The sequence below is a fragment of the Scyliorhinus torazame genome, chromosome 16 (genome assembly GCF_047496885.1).
Source record: "Scyliorhinus torazame isolate Kashiwa2021f chromosome 16, sScyTor2.1, whole genome shotgun sequence".
NCBI classification, from domain to species: Eukaryota; Metazoa; Chordata; class Chondrichthyes; order Carcharhiniformes; family Scyliorhinidae; genus Scyliorhinus; species Scyliorhinus torazame.
In genome coordinates, this window is record NC_092722.1 from 56263671 (window position 1) to 56282789 (window position 19119).

The 19119-nt window shown below is 50.7% G+C and overlaps 2 protein-coding genes across 8 annotated transcripts in view; one reads left to right on the plus strand and one right to left on the minus strand.

Annotated features, from left to right (window-relative positions):
• LOC140392826 (centrosomal protein of 104 kDa-like) overlaps window positions 1-19119 on the plus strand; it is a 493850-nt gene that overhangs the window by 169426 nt on the left and 305305 nt on the right. The gene's annotated exons all lie outside the window — the stretch shown is intronic.
• The window catches only part of dffb (DNA fragmentation factor, beta polypeptide (caspase-activated DNase)), a 52500-nt gene that overhangs the window by 14151 nt on the left and 19230 nt on the right, over window positions 1-19119 (minus strand). For all 3 annotated transcript variants that reach the window (XM_072478498.1, XM_072478497.1, XM_072478496.1), the window contains exons 2-4: window positions 9948-10074; window positions 7151-7342; window positions 3341-3420 (exon numbers count right to left, since the gene is read on the minus strand). In XM_072478498.1, the coding sequence (XP_072334599.1) occupies window positions 3341-3420; window positions 7151-7342; window positions 9948-10074 (399 nt within the window). The remainder of the gene's footprint in view (window positions 1-3340; window positions 3421-7150; window positions 7343-9947; window positions 10075-19119) is intronic.

Here is a 19119-nt window from a genome sequence, read left to right on the forward strand (position 1 = left end):
CCATAACACTGCTGCCGGCTGTCTGTCTTACCAAACTCTCCCAGGACAGAGCCCTGTTGCAGCTTATCTCATGAAAGTCAATTTCACTCCCTTTGACTGTGAGCAGCTGAAGGCTATTCCAAATGAGGGATTAGCCTCATTACTTGAGAGCTCCTCACGTTCCTGAACTCTCAAGTGCTTCCTCGAAGGAACAGGTGCCCTGTCCGACAGGATGATTGGTGGACTGGATATCCTGAAACCTTTGGTACCTGAACAGTGTGCCTGTCCTGTAGGAGTACCATTGAGACAACAATCAAACAGTAAAGAGCGGGGCTTCACCACAGGATCCTCTCACAGCCAAAGGCTAAGCATCTGGCTGAGCAGAGGACAGCTGAGCACAACCTCCCAAATGTTGTTGGCAGATACGTGGGGACTAGAGGTTGCTGACCTGGTCTGGAGTTGAGTGTGCAGATTGAGGTTGGCCAGCACAACTGGCTCACTGGATAGCATCCTGAGACAAGGCGGGACTGTCATGGTCAGGGTGAGGGAGACCGAACTGATTGTCGGTCTCTCTCCTTCTCCAATTCGTTCCAGATACAAAAATGTTTGCTGGAGCTGATCCCACGGAGGCTGCTCTCGCTGTGCTCGTCGCAGTCAAGTTGGGAAGACATCAAAGTAGACACAATACCAAAGCAGGCTGGAGGCGGCACCAGCCGCACACCGTTAAGGCCTGGCCGCCCATCAGGTGGAGGAGGGGGTCAGAAGGTTAGGCTGGGACATCCGGTGGCGGCATGTAGGAGGAGGTCGCACTTTGGAGGGCTCCTGCTCTAGGCTTGATTATTTAGAATTTAATGCCCGGCCCCAGGGACAATTTTTGGTTAAATAAGGGCAGGAAGACATCAGGAAGAAAGATGTCCAAAACCCAAAGGAAAGCTGCCGTGAAGAAGGGGGCGAATGAAGGTTCGCCATCGAGTGGAAGGGTCGGCTCGGCTCAGGAACTAAAAGGAAGGCAGAGGCCGGATCGCCGGGTGAGGCTGCACTGCTCACAGTGGAAAAGATGACCGAGGCGATGGTCATGGAAGTTGAAAAACAGTTCACAAAGCACATGGAGGTGATGAGGAAGGAGATGGTAGCGATATTGAAAATGCTGGTGGAGGAGGCGATTGCCCCGGTGAGGGCGGCGGTATCGAGAGCATCGGCTGAGGTGCGGGAGCAACGTGAGACACTGAAGGAAGTGGAAAATGTATTATCGCAACACGGTGATTGACTCACCTCGATAGGTAAGGAGCTGTGGGGGGTGGTGGAGGCCAACAAGCTGTGAGCCAAAATGGAGGACTTGGAAAACAGATCTAAGCGGCAAAATCTGAGGATCGTGGGTCTGCCCGAAGGGGTGGAGGACCCAAGGCCGATGGGGCTTTCCACCAAGGAGACTAAGGCGGTCTCTAGTTCTTCTGAATTCCCCCTCCTGACACTGGCGCATCTCAAGGGTAGCGGGCAGAACAGGGTGGCATGGCAAAGGATATCAAAGGCCACAGGGCATGGAAAATAGCAGGCTGCCTCCACCTCTGATGTGGATCCGGGGGACATAGTTCGGTGTAGCAGTAAACCACAGGGGCTCAAGAAGAGTGATAATCACTGAGTTGGCACCGATGAGGTCACTATCTGTAGCTCGGGGAAATGGAAATCTGTGCTCGTAGGGCCCTGGGTGACTCCATGGGATGGAGGGACAGCTGGAGTCATCTGGTACTGGAGTCCTGGAGGCTGCCCATTGTAGCCACCTGGGTTTGCCACTTCCCGACTTAAAATGGAGATCCGCAAAGAATACAGGGAAATTCAGTCAAGCCAGGAAAAACTAGCAGGTGCAAAGTTTCCTGTGTGTTAGAACTTACTGAAACCAACAGCCATCTGCATATTAATGAGCGATCCCCGGGAACAATTGAAACATTTAAGGTGAATAAGGCCAAGCCAGACTCCTCGGCACCACCAGGAGCCAAGACAAAGGAAGGCCAACGGACACTTAGGGACCGCCCAGCGATCAGGGAACAACTCCAGTATTGGAGAAATTGATCCAAGTGATCGGAACGTAGTCCAATCACTTGGAACCAGATACGGGGTCCGCCCCGAACGGCGCGAAGCCCCTGGGGACTATAAAGTAGAGTCCGCAAGTTCAAATCGGTCTTCTTGGCAGGGTCACTCAGCAGCTCGAAACAGTGACCTGCCCAAGCTGCCGCATCAACCAAGTAAGTCTCCAGTCAACGCACGCTACGAGATAGGCGCTCCTAGCTACCAGTCTATCCCAGCTTTGAATCCTGCAGACTCAGAATCGAATTTGGTCCCCCGACCTGGTGGGCCAGTTCCGAAGCTAAGTATCGGCCTTTTAGTGTTAGAGATAGTCTAGTAAGTAGAGTTTATGCATGAGTAGTGATTGACTGTGTATAATAAATGTGTTTTGATTTGAATCTTACTAATTGGTGTGTTGAGTTATTGATCAGCAATTGAACTTGAACCTCGTGGCGGTATCATAAAGATACCTGGTGCCTCTAGAGCAAAGGTTATAGAAACAGAGCAAATTAAGTAAAGGCACAACGGGCAACATTTAAGAGCCAACCAAAAGTTAGCAACACCATAATCTGCATCATGGTGTTGTGCCTTCATCAATGGTCCTCAGTGACTGGGCCATGTTCTGGCGTGCCTCAGCAATGTCCACCTGCGTCTGGGGCATATCCCTCCGTGATTGGGACATGATGTCAAGGCCCTCTGCCATGGTCATCACAGACCGAGTGATACCTTAGGCACCACCACTCAAGGTGCGGACGTTATGCTCCAGGTTTTCCATTGCGGTCGCCACCCTAGCAGTCTTGGCCTGGGTGCCACACATGCCAGCACCATTTTCTGTGCCTGAAGGCTTTGGGACTCTTCCAATCAGCCTTGCAATCGCTGGAACGTCACTGACACCCCTCCTGAATGTCACGGCTGAGTCCTATTATCTGCATCAGCTCTGGGAAAACCTCGTCCAGAGGCTCGACTTTTGGCTGGGACCCAATTGCATCCTGGGATACAGCAGCCCTCGACTGCTGCCCCTTGTTAGCAGCAAGTTGCTGATGTGCGCGTCAGGTGGCAAGGGTACCAGGCGAGATTCACACGGGGGCTTGGTTTTCGCACTAAGTGCGGGTGAATACAGGTCGCAATCCCGCCATTACAGCCATCGCGAAACACACCGCCAAACTAACACAAAATGACACTAAGGCCTAAGGCTTTTTTCGGGTGAATTGCACCCAGTAACTGCAAAGGACAGATCAGGGGAAGCAAAGATGCATGCAGAGAATTCCATATTAAAATTTAAATCATTCCAATTTCATACCTCTGTCAGGTAGTTTCTCATTCTTCTCCCACAGCTGAATCTCATATAATCAGATTTGGTTTTAAATCTCGAGTTCAGGCCTGCAACATAACAGATCCCATCGTTAGTGCTTGTAATTTGTGACAACAAATTTGAACTAGCTTTAGCTGAACCACAAACTCACAAAGTGATTGATTCGATTATCATTGCCTCTTGGGCTGGGTCACCTTGGAGCACATAAATTGTTGGCCTGCAGTTAGTTACTTTGTACCGCCTGATTACATAAAGTTATAGATTCTACAATAATTCTGACACAGCTGTGCCAAAATGCAGCCTTCTCTCCATTCGTGACTCTTTCTTCGCCTTCACCTTGGCCTGGATTCCCAATGAGTCGGGATGACTCGGTCGCTCTTTAAAAATGGCAAGTTGGTCTTGATTCCAGGCTTCCTGACCCCAATTCCCGGGCTGTGAGATTTTTGGGAATGCCTTTAAAGGGCGCGGATTACTTCATCATAGAATTTACAGTGCAGAAGGAGGCCATTCGGCCCATCGAGTCTGCACCGGCTCTTGGAAAGAGCACCCTACCCAAGCCCACACCTCCACCGTAACCCCGTAACCCAGTAACCCCACCCAACACTAAGGGCAATTTTGGACACTAAGGGCAATTTAGCTTCGCCAATCCACCTAACCTGCACATCTTTGGACTGTGGGAGGAAACCCAGAGGAAACCCACGCAGACATGGGGAGAATGTGCAGACTCCGCACAGACAGTGACCCAACCGGGAATCGAACCTGGGACCCTGGAGCTGTGAAGCAATTGTGCTAACCACAATGCTACCGTGCTTCATGTCAGAAGTCCGCATCCGACACTCCCGCTCTGGCTGGCTCCATTGCGGAGACAGCTATCTCCTACTCCTCCACAATTTTCAGGGGAGTCGGAGCATGTTTTTAAGGAGCCATGGGGCGGGATTCTCCCCTACCCGGCGGGGCGGGCTGTCCTGGCGCCGAGGCTGTCCCCGGCCACCTTCCGGGGCAAGGCCGGCGCTGGTGGGGTTGGCGCCACACCAATCGGCGCGGAAGAGGCTTGGTGCCGCGCCAACCGGCGCTGAAGGGCCAGTAACCGCATGCGCGGGAGCGCCAGCGTGTGCTGGCATCATCTCAGCGCATGCGCAGGGGGGTTCGGCTCCGCACCGGCCATGGCGGAGGTCCACAGCAGCCGATGCAGTGGGAAAGAGTGTGCCCACGGCACAGGCCTGACCGCGGATCGGTGGGCCCCGATCGCGGGCCAGGCCACCGTGAGGGCACCCCCCAGGGCCAGATCCCCCGCGCTCCCCCGGAGGCCGCCCGCAGAGCCAGGTCACGCCGGTAAGGACCAAGTCTGATTTACGCCAGCGGGACCAGCCTAAAGCGGGCGGCCGCTCAGCCCATTGCGGGCTGGAGAATCGCTGGGGGGCCGCTGCCAGAAACCGCCGACTGGCGCGGCGCAATCCCCACCCCCGCCAAAACCCCGGCGCCGGAGAATTCGGCAGCCAGCGGGGGTGGAATTCATGCCGCCGAGGCTCCGTCCGGCGGGGGGTCGGAGAATCCCGCCCATGGTTCCTGACCCCTTAGAAGTGTCATAAACTTCAGTATGCATGCGCAGGAACCTTTGAAAAGGTGAATTCAAAGTTACACCCCAACACCCACCTTGAAGACCTTTCCTGCCCCTTTATACCAGGCTCTGCCCTTCTGCCTTTTGGAAGGGTTTTGGTGTCTCATTCAGCTGCGAGCAGGATTGCACAGCCGGCAGAATGAGAGAATCCCACTGCCAGTGAATGGCCAGAGAATTCCTTCCAAGCTCTTTATTAACAGCTCATAACTTTATATATATATCTGCAAAGTACAGCCCTGCATGGGTGCTGTCTCCGTGTTGGTTCCTTCCAGATTCTTCTGCACACAGTCAATGATCATGTGACTCTCTATAATCACGATGTGGGCAGTACTGTATCCCCAGTCCCACATTAACCCTTGATCTGCCTAACGCCACGTTATTACACCACACCCCCCTCATCTTACGCATGCCCCCTGCGCCAAATTCTTGACACTTACATTCCCATTGACCCACTGTACGCTTTCTCGAACCAATGAACACCACAATGTAAACTGATGTGTGTAAAAGGAAACTCTGCTATGGGGAAATGTGCTTTCCTATTCACCCTATTCACGCCCATTTATGTTCCAAAATCCACAAACCGCAAACACTTGAAACCACTTGCATTATGTAAACAACCATAGTGAAACTGACTGCAGAGATCAGACAGCCTGAGTTGTCCATCAAGAAATGTTTCCATTGTGAAACAAGAGTTCCACTTTACACTGTGGTGTTCATTGGGCTGGTTTAATCAGTGACCACCACAATGATGCTCCCATCTAGGTGAGCACTGTTTTTTTTTTCAAAACATTTTATCGGAGACATTTTCAAATATATACATAACAAAGTAGAAAAAAACACAAAAAAACAACTGCGGCAACAGTAAAAAATCAAACCATCCTTACACACCCCACCTCCCTCCCAACTCTACCCACTTCCACCCTGTGTCTGCAACCCCCCCTTTTTAAACTTTTAACCCAACCTAAGCGGAAACAAAACCTCCCCCACCCCGCTAATGACTTAATACTCCTTAAAGAAGTCGATGTACCGCTTCCACTTCAAGGTGAACCCCTCCTCTGCCCCCCTAATGGCAAACATGATCTCCTCTAAGTGCAGGAACTCTGCCAAATCGCTCACCCACACCCCTACACTCGGCAGCTCCGAGTCCTGTCTGCCCAGTAAAATCCATCTCTGGACTACCATTGAGGCAAAGTCTAATACATCGGCCTCTCTCCCCACCTGCTCTCCCAGATTCTCCGACGCTCAAAATATTGCCACCTCCAGACTTGGAACTACCGTTATCCCCAAAATCTTTGACATCATCTGCAAATCCCATCCACAACCTCCTCAATCTCAGACACGCTCTGAACATATGAACATGGTTCCCCCATCCTGCCCCCACACGGTCCTAGGTGGGCACTTTCTCCTGAGGCAGGAGGGCTAAGCTAGGAATTCTCCCAACTCCCCTACCTGACTCGAGGATGAAAATCCAAGCCATTCCGCTACAAAAGCAGCAAAATAAATGCTGGGCTGCCGAGGAGGGAGTCTGTCCAAATCCCACTGTAGCAAAGGTGTCTGATAAGCTTTATAAATGCAATGGTGCTAGGATTTGTAATTGAGATAGAGTTAAACATGAAGATTGGTGAGGCCTGCAGCCTCAAGTTTGAACTACATTTATCACTGTCAACTAAAGAGCATTTACAGGCTTCTTCAAGTGGTTTAACACAACTGGGATCATTAAGGGAAAGTTATGTGTAGACTCAAGGATGATGCCCTATCTAGTCAAACAGCCTGCTAACATTTACCCTCTAGGCTCACATTAAAAAAAGAGGAATTTGGGGAAAGGTGCCCTTCTTACGTTGACCCAGCAAAAATCTTCAGGTGAAAAATAGAAGGATTGGGAAAATTGCATGTGGCCTATGAAAGGAATTCAATCGAGGGGCTGAATAGCAATGTCTTGTTTCATTTGAGCACAACTCCATCTCTTGTACACAGTGGGCGGGACTTTCCAGCCGTTCCCACCGGTGGGATCGTCCGGTCCTGCCGACGGCACGTGTTCCCCATTGACAGCAGCAGGACCGGAAGATCCCGCCACCGGTCAATGGCGGACCACCTACTCAAATCATGCTGCGATGGGATGGCAAATCCCGTTATTGATTAATCAAAGTCTGTAATTACCACCATAACCAATTGCACATCACCTTCAAACCATTTCTGGTCATCCTCACGATTTTCAGCTGTGATATTTTCAGTACTATCTTCAACAAAATACTGCAGCAGCTTCCTCTTCCTGGGTCTTATTTCTTCAGATAGCATTCTGTTTGCCGTCGTAATTAATTCGTCATTGCTGTTATCATATTCATGCAATATTTTATTTAAATAGTAGCGAAACTCTGTAAATTGTATGGAGATACGAGTTACCAATCTTATAACTTCCAATTTATTTTATCTTCACACACATTTTTTTCCCCTTTAGGGAATAGTGGAGAAGGATTCCCCAGCTGAACCGCGCGTTATGTACATTCATTCGTGGCCAACAAGTCCCGGCGCTCGACTTGAACCTGGAGCTTTTGGTTGAGAGGTAGGGACGCTACCCACTGTACCACAAAGCCTCCATGAGTTACCAATCTTGACACAAGCCTGGATTGGAATAACAATTTTCAATTATTACGAACAACAGCTATCGGTATCAATCACATCATATTGTTTGTTACATAATAGAATATCTTGTCAAACAGTCCTCACTGGTGCAAGCTGTGCTCCATGCAGTCCAGAGTGGTGCCTTTGACAATGATGTACCACCCATCCAAGGCAAATGCTCCCATTTGGTGATACACAGCCTTGTTGCCTCAATTCTCAATAGTGCCCTACCTGAATCCGGGGGAGGATTGATCCAACAGTGTAGATTTAGCACAGATCGCCCAGAAAGCTGTTCCCTTTAGCGGATAGTACAAGGATGAGGGGTACACAGATTCAAGATTAAAGGCAAGCGATACAGGGAAGGATGTGAAAAAGAACACCTTTTATGCTGTGAGTGGTAATGATCACTGTCTATGAGTGTAGCGAAAGTGGAGACGATCGATGATTTCAAAAGACGATTGGCCAAGCACTTGAGGGAAATAAGTCTGAAGGCTACAGGGATAGAGTGGGGGGGGGGGGGGGGGGATCGGACTTAATAGCTTGCTCTACAGAGAGTCGTTATCAAGGTGAGAGTCCAATGGTCTTTTGCTTTTATGACTCCATGAAAGCAGCTGCAAAGGTCTTTCAGGCAAAAGGCTCTGGAGGCTTGGGCGGGATGTTAAAAATTTGAAATCGTAAACTGGACTCTGCATTCAGTTTTAGCGGAGCGGCGATGAGATGCTTGGTGATGGGGAGGCGATGCTGAGATAAACCGGCTAACGCTCTGGTGGTGAACTGGCTGAGGATTTCATATTTTACAGGCAGCTTTTAACAATATCTATTAATGATTTGAAGGAAGGACCAGAGTATACTGTGGCCATATTTGCAGATGATACAAAGGTGGTAGGGAAGGCAGGATGTAGGGAGGGTATAAATAGCTTTCACAAGAGATGTTGACAAATTAGGTGAGAGGGCAGAAAATTGGCAATTGGAATTCAATGTGGGAAAATGTGAGATTGTTCATTTTGGAAGAAGGAATGAGAAGGTGGTTATTATTTAAATGGAGAGAGACTGCAGAAACTGTATAGCAAAGGACTTGGAGGTCATGGTTCATGAAACCGAGGAAGGTAAGGTACAGGTGCAAAAAAATGTAAATGTCGCCATAGTCCCAGAGGACCATAGGCTGCTCTACCCTTTGAGAGAGAGAGCTGACTGGTGGTGATTTAACCTGAGGGTCACCACACCTCAGACGAGGGGCAAGGTTGAGAAGGCAAGGTTCATAAATAACGTCAGCCGGTACGGGAATATGAACATGCACTGTTGGCATTACTCTGCATCACAAACCAGCTGTCCAGCCAACTGAGCTAACTGACCCCCAGAAGGTAATAGGGAGGGTAAATGGAATGCTGTATTTTATCTTAGGGAGCTGGAGTATAAAAGTAAAGAAGTGTTTCTGCAACTGTACAAGGTACTCGTGAGGCCACATTTAGAATACTGTGTACAGTTTTGGCCCTATTTAAGGAAAGATATATTATCATTGAAGGCAGTACAGAGGAAGTTTACTTGGATGATCCTTCATGGAAGGACTACCATACGACGTGAGATTGGACAGGTTGGGTCTGTACACCTTGAATTTTAGAAGAATGAGAGGTGATATGATTGAAACAAAAAAGATTCTCAGAAGGTTAGACAGGGTAAATATTGGGAGGATGTTTCCACTCATGGTTCCCATCCCAGCCTCCCCGACCAGGCGCCGGAATGTGGCGACTAGGGGCTTTTCACAGTAACTTCATTTGAAGCCTCCTTGTGACAATAAGCGATTTTCATTTCATTTCATTTCATGAAAGAATTTCAGAAGAATGAGAGGTGATATGATTGAAACAAAAAAGATTCTCAGAAGGTTAGACGGGGTAAATGTTGGGATGATGTTTCCACTCATGATACAGTGTAGGACCAGAGGGCACTGTCACAGAATAAAGGGGTGCTTATTTAAGACAGATTTGAGAAAGAATTTCTTCTCTCAAAGAGTGATGAATCTTTGGAATTCTTTACCTAGGAAGCTGTCGAGTCCTTGAATATTTTCAAGCCTGAGATGGATAGGTTTTTAATCAGTGGGAGGATTAAGGGTGAGGCAGGAAATTGAACTCAGTGAGTGTTAGATCAGCCATGATCTTGTTACATTGACAGAGCAGGCTTGAAGGGCTGAATGGCCTACTCCTGTTACTATTTCTTATGGGCTTATGGTCAATCAGGCTCACTTCCAGGTGGGGAACCTACTTGGAAAAAACAATGAGAAACCCGGATTTCCGGGTTTCCCCAAACAAAACTTGTACCCTCTACTCACAAAACCTGCTCTAGTCAAGATCAGAGCGCATTTACCTCCATCCCACTTCTGTCCCTGCTCCAGAATAATGAGCTTGCAGTTATCTTCCAAGCACGAGAAATAGTCAGCATCAACTTCTGTCCCATCTTCAAACAAACATACACGACACCCTTTACGTGAGAGCTATCCAAGATAAAACGAGTAGTTACCATGAAGTATAAACACTCTATTGCCATTTCCATGTCACCGTTTTGTAGCAGAAACGTCGGCTCAAATTTTCTGATCGGGATTGGAAACCCAACCTACGACCCAAGAATGCAAATGTGGAATGGGGATAGAATGGATATGGGGTAGTGTGGGTAAGATAAGGTAAATGGGTACGGTGGCACGGTGGTTTGTTGGGGAGATTGTAGAGTGGCAGCTGGGTAGGGTGATAGGTGGATAGGGTGGCAAGTGGATGAGGTGGTAGTTGGATGTGGATGAGCTGGGTAGGTGGCTGGTGGGTGAATGGGTGGGGACAAGGAGAGTTTGGTAAGGGTGGGTTATCAGGTTGGGGAATGAGTCATGGTGGGACGGGGCAGTCAGGGAGGGTTGGGGGGAGGGGGAGTTGGAGATCGGGATAATCGGTGGAGGGGGGAGGAGTGGAAAGTCAATGGATCATTGTGAATGGTTGGGGGTGTCAGTTGTATAGTTACCCAGGAGTTAGACTGTTTTTTTCCTGTCTAACATTCCCTGGGTGACTATTCAGATTAATAAGTTGGAACCATTCCAAGTCTCCAACTAATTTATGTTATGAGATATTTTTGCTTTTTAAAAATTACTTTTAAAGGAATGATTGGGTGGTCCTTTCACCTCAGAGATTTGGGTTCAGATGTAACCTATACAATGGAACACAGTGGTTAGACGTGGGTCTTTTGGCTGACGAAGGGATGTGCGGGCGGCTGAGGAAATGTATTCAGAACTCCCTGGAAGTCAATGACACCGGGGAAATTTTGGCAGCGGTGGTCTGGGAAGCATTGAAGGCGGTGGTTAGTGGGGAGCTGATCTCGATACGGGCCCACAGGGAGAAGGTAGACAGGGCAGAGACGGACCGACTGGTAAAGGAGATACTACAGGTCGACAGGAAGGGGAGACCCCAGAGGCTGAGCTTTTAAGGGAACGGCAGAGGCTACAGGCAGAGTTCGGCTTGTTAACCACAGGGAGGGCGGCGGAGCAGCTGAGAAAGGTGAGGGGGCGATTTATGAGCATGGAGAGAAGGCCAGCAGAATGCTTGCACAGCAGCTTAGAAAGAGGGAGGCAGCCAGGGAGATAGGGAAAGTAAAGGATGGAGATGGGAACCTGGTTGGAGACTCAGCAGGGGTGTATAAGGCGTTTAAAGAGTTTTATAAAACAGCCATACAGGCCGATATCCCTGTTGAATGTGGACGCCAAACTGCTGGCCAAAATTTTGTCCTCTAGGATAGAGGATTGTTGACGTTATTGGGGAGGACCAGACGGGGTTTGTTAAGGGGAGGCAGTTGGTGGCCAATGTAAGAAGGCTATTAAACGTGATCATGATGCCCCCGGAAGGTAGGGAGGTGGAGGTAGTGGTCGCAATGGACGCAGAGAAGGCCTTTGGTCGAGTAGAATGGGAATATCTGTGGGAGGTACTGGGACGGTTCGGATTTGGGCGGGCTTTATCAGGCTCCTGTGGCGAGCGTACGGACAAATAGGACAACATCGGACTATTTGAGGGTGCATTGGGGGACGAGACAGGGATGCCCCCTCTCCGCACTGTTGTTTGTGTTAGCCATAGAGCCGCTGGCAATTGCACTGAGAGCCTCAAGGGGCTGGAGGGGGCTGGTCCAGGGGAGAGTGGAACACAGAGTCTCTCTTTACGCAGACGGCCTGCTCCTGTATGTATCGTACCCAGCAGAGGGGATGGAAGAAATCATGAGGATTCTGGGGGAATTTGGCCGGTCTCGGGGTATAAACTAAATTTGGGGAAAAGTGAGATGTTTGCGATCCAGGCGAGGGGACAGGAGAGGCGATTGGGGGAGCTGCCGTTTAGATTAGTAGGGGGAAGCTTTCGGTACCTAGGCATCCAAGTGGCGCGGGAATGGGAATGGCTGCACAAACTAAATCTGGCCCGACTAGTGGACCAAATGAAGGACGATTTTCGGAGGTGGGACGCGCTCCCGTTGTCATTAGCTGGGAGGGTACAGACTGTGAAGATGACGGTCCTCCCAAGATTCCTGTTTGTGTTTCAGTGTCTCCCCATCTTTATTCCGCAGTCCTTTTTTAAACGGGTCAACAAAGTAATCACTGGCTTTGTATGGGCGGGCAAGACCCCGCGAGTAAAGAAGGGGATGCTTGAGCAGAGCCGGGAAGAGGGCGGGCTGGCGCTGCCAAACTTCAGTAATTACTATTCGGCGGCGAAATAGCCATGATCAGGAAATGGGTGGTGAGAGGAGGGTCGGTATGGGAGCATGTGGAGGCGCTTCATGCAAGGGCACCAGTTTGGGGGCATTGATAATGGCGCCTCTGCCGTTCCCGCCGGCACGGTACTCCACCAGCCCCGTGGTGGTGGCGGCCCTGAGAGTCTGGGGGCAATGGAGGAGACATGTGGGAGGGGAGGGAGCATCGGTCTGGTCCCCAATCTGTAATAATCACCGGTTTGCCCCGGGAAGGATGGACGGGGGGTTTCGGAGATGGCAGAGAGCAGATATTGAGAGGGTGGGGGATATGTTTATAGAGGGGAGCTTTCCTAGCCTGAGGGAGCTGGAGGAGAAATTTAGATTGGCGAGGGGGAACAAATTCAGGTACCTGCAGGTGCGGGACTTTCTACGTAGGCAGGTTTCAACCTTCCTGCTCCTACCACCAAGGGGGATACAGGACAGGGTAGTTTCCAGAGGGTGGGTGGAAGAAGGGAGGGTCTCTGACATTTACAAGGAACTTATGGGGTCAGAGGAGACGCAGACTGAGGAGCTGAAGCACAAGTGGGAAGAGGAGTTGGGAGGAGAGATGGAGGATGGTCTATGGGCGGACGCGTTGAGTAGAGTCAACGCGTCCGCAACATGTGCCAGGCTCAGCCTGATACAATTCAAGGTCGTTTACCGGGCTCACATGACAGTGGCCCGGATGAGCAGATTCTTTGGGGTGGAAGATAGGTGTGCAAAGTGTGCGGGAGGGCCAGCGAACCATGTCCACGTGTTCTGGACATGTCCGAAGCTTAGGGGATTATGGCAGGGTTTTACAGATGTCATGTCCATGGTGTTAAAAACAAAGGTGGCACCGAGTCCAGAGGTGGCAATTTTCGGGGTGTCGGAAGATCCGGGAATCCAGGAGGAGAAAGTGGTAGATGTTCTGGCCTTTGCTTCCCTGGTAGCCCGGAGAGGGATATTATTAGCTTGGAGGGACTCAAGCCCCCGATGTCGGAGACGTGGCTATCGGACATGGCTAGCTTTCTCTGTTTGGAGAAAATCAAGTTCGCCTTGAGAGGGTCAATGTTAGGGTTCGGCCGGAGGTGGCAACCATTCGTCGACTTCTTTGCGGAAAATTAATCGTCAGCAGAAAGGGTATTTTAGATTAGAGTAGGGGGTTAATAAAGTTAATAAAGGTGGGACCTGTAAGGGAGGACGATGGCTTTTGCACTATGTTTATAGATTCATGTACATTGTTTATTTTGTTGTTGTAAAACCAAAAATACCTCAATAAAATGTTTGTTAAAAAAAAAGAAATTGAGACAGGGAGCGGGTGGTGAAGATCAAGGAGAAATGGGAAGCGGAGTTGGGAGGGGAGATCAATTAGGGAGTATGGAGTGAGGCACTGCGTAGGGTAAATGGGACCTCCTCTTGTGTAAGGATGAGGCTGATACAGTTTAAGGTGGTGCACAGGGTGCATATGACTCAGACGAGAATGAGTGGGTTCTTTCAGGGGATAATCTGTACAGGCTGTATGGCTGATTGTTGGGAAGTATGTTTCCCGGGGTGTTTATTTGCTGTAACCTGTTTTGATACGTGTTTGTAATAAAATACATTTCGAAAAAATAAATTGAGATAGGGGTTTCTGAGATTGCATTAGACACATGTCTCTGCCTCTGACCAGTAACACTATTAAAATACCGTTAGAAAGGGAGACTTCCGGGTGCGGCGATGACCAGCTAAGTCGCACGTTTCGGCAGCTCCCGGTGGAATGGACTTTTGGACTCTTAATAGGAGCCCCAACGGCAATTTTAACGGCTAAAAACACTGTGCGGTAAACCAGAAGGGAATCCCCCCTGGACACGGATGGAAAAAGGAGAGGAAAGTGGCCGGATTGCGGTGGATCCTTTAGAGCAGCGGCAAGGAAGGCAAGCAAAAACCAAGATGGCGTCGGAAGGTGGCAGTTTAATATGGGGCCCTGAACGACACGAGTTTTTGAAACGCTGCGTGGAAGAGATCAAAAAGGAGATGAAGAAGGAGCTGTTGGCCCCAATATTACAGGCGATTGAAGGGCTAAAAGTTGAGCAAAAGACCCAGGAGCGGGAGCTTCGGGTCGTGAAGGCAAAGGCTGCCGAGAACGAGGACGATATACAGGGCCTGGTGGTGAAGACGGAGATGCACGAGGCACACCATAAACGATGTGTGGAAAGGCTGGAGGTGCTGGAGAATAATGCGAGGAGGAAGAATTTAAGGATTCTTGGTCTTCCTGAAGGTGCAGAAGGGGCGGACGTCGGGGCATATGTGAGCACGATGCTGCACTCGTTGATGGGATCGGAGGCCCCGACGGGTCCGCTGGATGTGGAGGGAGCCTATCGAGTTATGGCGCGAAGACCGAGGGCTGGAGAAATTCCTCGAGCCATAGTGGTGAGATTCCTCCGTTTTAAGGACAGAGAGATGGTCCTAAGATGGGCAAAGAAAACTCGGAGCAGCAGATGGGAGAACGCGGTGATCCGCGTATATCAAGACTGGAGTGCGGAGGTGGCGAGAAGGAGGGCGAGCTTTAATCGGGCCAAGGCGGTGCTTCATAAAAAGATCAAATTTGGAATGCTGCAGCCGGCAAGACTGTGGGTCACATATCAAGGGAAGCACCACTACTTTGAAACGGCCGATGAGGCGTGGACATTTATTGTTGAAGAGAAATTGGAATGAGTTATTAAAAAAGAACGTTTGAGACAAAGTGGTGGGGCGAATATGGGGGGCGAAGAGGGGGGAAAAAGGGGGGAGAGATGATTTTTATGTTGTTAATCCTGCGACCCGGTAACTTTTCTCTCTTCCACAGGTTGTGGGGGAGGGAGGAAGGGAGGTGGAGGAGTTGGGGGCGTTGGCCATTGGGGGCGGGGCCAAAAGGGAAGCGCGGGCTTTGTTCCCGCGCTATGATAATTATGGCGGGAATAGGGAAGCAGGAAGGAGGGGGCGTCGCACGGTGCGAGCCGAGGTCACGGGGGGAAGCCGAGGTCGGCCAGAGTTTGCTGACTTCTGGGAGCAACATGGGGGGGTGTAACTACGCTAGTGGGGGATCTAGCGGGGGGGTGGGAGGGGGGGATTTACTGGGTTGCTGCTGCTGGGGAGAAGGGGGAGCTGGTATGGGGTGGGGTGGGTGGGGCGGGGGGGCACCGCCTGGGGGGGACACAGCTGCGTGGGAACCGGGTGAGGAGCTGGGTAAAAGGGGATGGCTAATCGACAAGGAGGGGGTAAAGAGCCCCCCAACCCGGCTGATCACGTGGAATGTGAGAGGGCTGAATGGGCCGATAAAGAGGGCACGGGTACTCGCACACCTAAAGAAACTTAAGGCAGATGTGGTTATGTTACAGGAGACGCATTTGAAACTGATAGACCAGGTGAGACTACGCAAAGGATGGGTGGGGCAGGTGTTTCATTCGGGGCTAGATGCGAAAAACAGGGGGGTGGCTATATTAGTGGGGAAGCGGGTAATGTTTGAGGCAAAGACCATAGTGGCGGATAGTGGGGGCAGATACGTGATGGTGAGTGGCAAATTACAGGGGGAGGCGGTGGTCTTAGTGAACGTATATGCCCCGAACTGGGATGATGCCAACTTTATGAGGCGCATGTTAGGACATATCCCGGACCTAGAGGTGGGGAAGTTGGTAATGGGTGGAGATTTTAACACGGTGCTGGAACCAGGACTGGACAGATCGAGGTGCAGGACTGGAAGGAGGCCGGCAGCAGCCAAGGTGCTTAAAGACTTTATGGAGCAGATGGGAGGAGTAGACCCATGGAGATTTAGTAGACCTAGGAGTAAGGAGTTTTCGTTTTTCTCCTATGTCCACAAAGTTTATTCGCGAATAGACTTTTTTGTTTTGGGAAGGGCGTTGATCCCGAAGGTGAGGGGGACCAAGTATATGGCTATTGCTATCTCGGATCACGCTCCACATTGGGTGGACTTGGAGATAGGGGAGGAAAAAGAACGGCGTCCACCCTGGAGAATGGACATGGGACTAATGTCAGATGAGGGGGTGTGTCTAAGGGTGAGGGGGTGTATTGAAAAGTACTTGGAACTCAATGATAATGGGGAGGTCCAGGCGGGAGTGGTCTGGGAGGCGCTGAAGGCAGTGGTTAGAGGGGAGCTGATATCAATCAGGGCACATAAAGGAAAGCAGGAGAGTAGGGAACGGGAGCGGTTGCTGCAAGAACTTCTGAGGGTGGACAGGCAATATGCGGAGGCACCGGAGGAGGGACTGTACAGGGAAAGGCAAAGGCTACACGTAGAATTTGATTTGCTGACTACGGGTACTGCAGAGGCACAGTGGAGGAAGACACAGGGTGTACAATACGAATATGGGGAGAAGGCGAGCAGGTTGCTGGCCCACCAATTGAGGAAAAGGGGAGCAGCGAGGGAAATAGGGGGAGTGAGGGATGAGGAGGGAGAGATGGAGCGGGGAGCGGAGAGAGTGAATGGAGTGTTCAAGGCATTCTATGAAAGATTATATGAAGCTCAGCCCGGATGGGAAGGAGAGAATGATGTGTTTTCTGGACCAGCTGGAATTTCCTAAGGTGGAGGAGCAGGAGAGGGTGGGACTGGGAGCACAGATCGAAATGGAGGAAGTAGTGAAAGGAATTAGGAGCATGCAGGCGGGGGAGGCTCCGGGACCGGATGGATTCCCAGTTGAATTTTACACGAAATATGTGGACTTGCTCGCCCCGCTACTGATGAGAACCTTTAATGAGGCGAGGGAAAGGGGACAGCTGCCCCCGACTATGTCAGAGGCAACGATATCGCTTCTCCTAAAGAAAGAAAAAGACCCGCTGCAATGCGGGTCCTATAGGCCTATTTCCCTCCTGAATGTAGACGCTAAGATTCTGGCCAAGGTAATGGCAATGAGGATAGAGGATTGTGGCCCGGGGTGGTCCATGAGGACCAAACTGGGTTTGTGAAGGGGAGACAGCTGAATACGAATATACGGAGGCTGCTAGGGGTAATGATGATGCCCCCACCAGAGGGGGAAGCGGAGATAGTGGTGGCGATGGATGCCGAGAAAGCATTTGATAGAGTGGAGTGGGATTATTTGTGGGAGGTGTTGAGGAGATTTGGCTTTGGAGATGAGTATATTAGATGGGTACAGCTGCTGTATAGGGCCCCGATGGCGAGCGTGGTCACGAATGGACAGGGGTCTGCATATTTTCGGCTCCATAGAGGGACGAGGCAGGGATGTCCTCTGTCCCCATTATTGTTTGCACTGGCGATTGAGCCCCTGGCAATAGCATTGAGGGGTTCCAGGAAGTGGAGGGGAGTACTCAGGGGAGGAGAAGAACATCGGGTATCTCTGTATGCGGACGATTTGTTGTTGTATGTGGCGGACCCGGCAGAGGGGATGCCAGAGATAATGCAGATACTTGGGGAGTTTGGAGAATTTTCAGGATATAAACTGAACATGGGGAAAAGTGAGTTGTTTGTGGTGCATCCAGGGGGGCAGAGCAGTGAAATAGAGGACTTACCGCTGAGGAAGGTAACAAGGGACTTTCGCTACTTGGGGATCCAGATAGCCAAGAATTGGGGTACATTGCACAGGTTAAATTTAACACGGTTGGTGGAACAGATGGAGGAGGACTTCAAGAGATGGGACATGGTATCCCTGTCACTGGCAGGGAGGGTGCAGGCGGTTAAAATGGTGGTCCTCCCGAGATTCCTTTTTGTGTTTCAGTGCCTCCCGGTGGTGATCACGAAGGCTTTTTTCAAAAGGATTGAGAAGAATATCATGAGTTTTGTGTGGGCCGGGAAGACCCCGAGAGTGAGGAGGGGATTTTTGCAGCGTAGTAGGGATAGGGGGGGACTGGCACTACCGAGCCTAAGTGAGTACTACTGGGCCGCCAATATCTCAATGGTATGCAAGTGGATGGGAGATGAGGAGGGAGCGGCGTGGAAGAGATTGGAGAGGGCGTCCTGCAGGGGGACTAGCCTACAAGCTATGGTGACGGCGCCGTTGCCGTTCTCACCGAAGAAATACACCACAAGCCTGGTGGTGGTGGCTACTCTGAAAATCTGGGGGCAGTGGAGACGGCATAGGGGTAAGACGGGAGCCTCGGGGTGGTCCCCGATAAGAAATAACCATAGGTTTGCTCCGGGGAGAATGGATGGGGGATTTGGAACATGGCAAAGAGCAGGAGTAACACAATTGAGAGATCTGTTTGTAGATGGGACGTTTGCAAGTCTGGGAGAGCTGACCGAAAAATATGGGTTGCCCCAAGGGAATGCATTCCGGTATATGCAACTCAGGGCTTTTGCGAGGCAACAGGTGAGGGAATTCCCGCAGCTCCCAACGCAGGAGGTGCAGGACAGAGTGATCTCAAAGACATGGGTGGGGGACGGTAAGGTATCAGATATATATAGGGAAATGAGGGACGAGGGGGAGATTATGGTAGATGAGCTGAAAGGGAAATGTGAAGAGGAGCTGGGGGAGGAGATTGAGGAGGGGCTGTGGGCTGATGCCCTAAGTAGGGTAAACTCATCGTCCTCGTGTGCCAGGCTAAGCCTGATACAATTTAAGGTGTTACACAGGGCGCATATGACTGGAGCACGGCTCAGTAAATTTTTTGGAGTAGAGGATAGGTGTGCGAGATGCTCGAGAAGCCCAGCGAATCACACCCACATGTTCTGGTCATGTCCGGCACTACAGGGGTTTTGGGTGGGGGTGACAAAGGTGCTTTCGAAGGTGGTGGGGGTCCGGGTCGAACCAAGCTGGGGGTTGGCTATATTCGGGGTTGCAAAGGAGCCGGGAGTGCAGGAGGCGAAAGAGGCTGATGTTTTGGC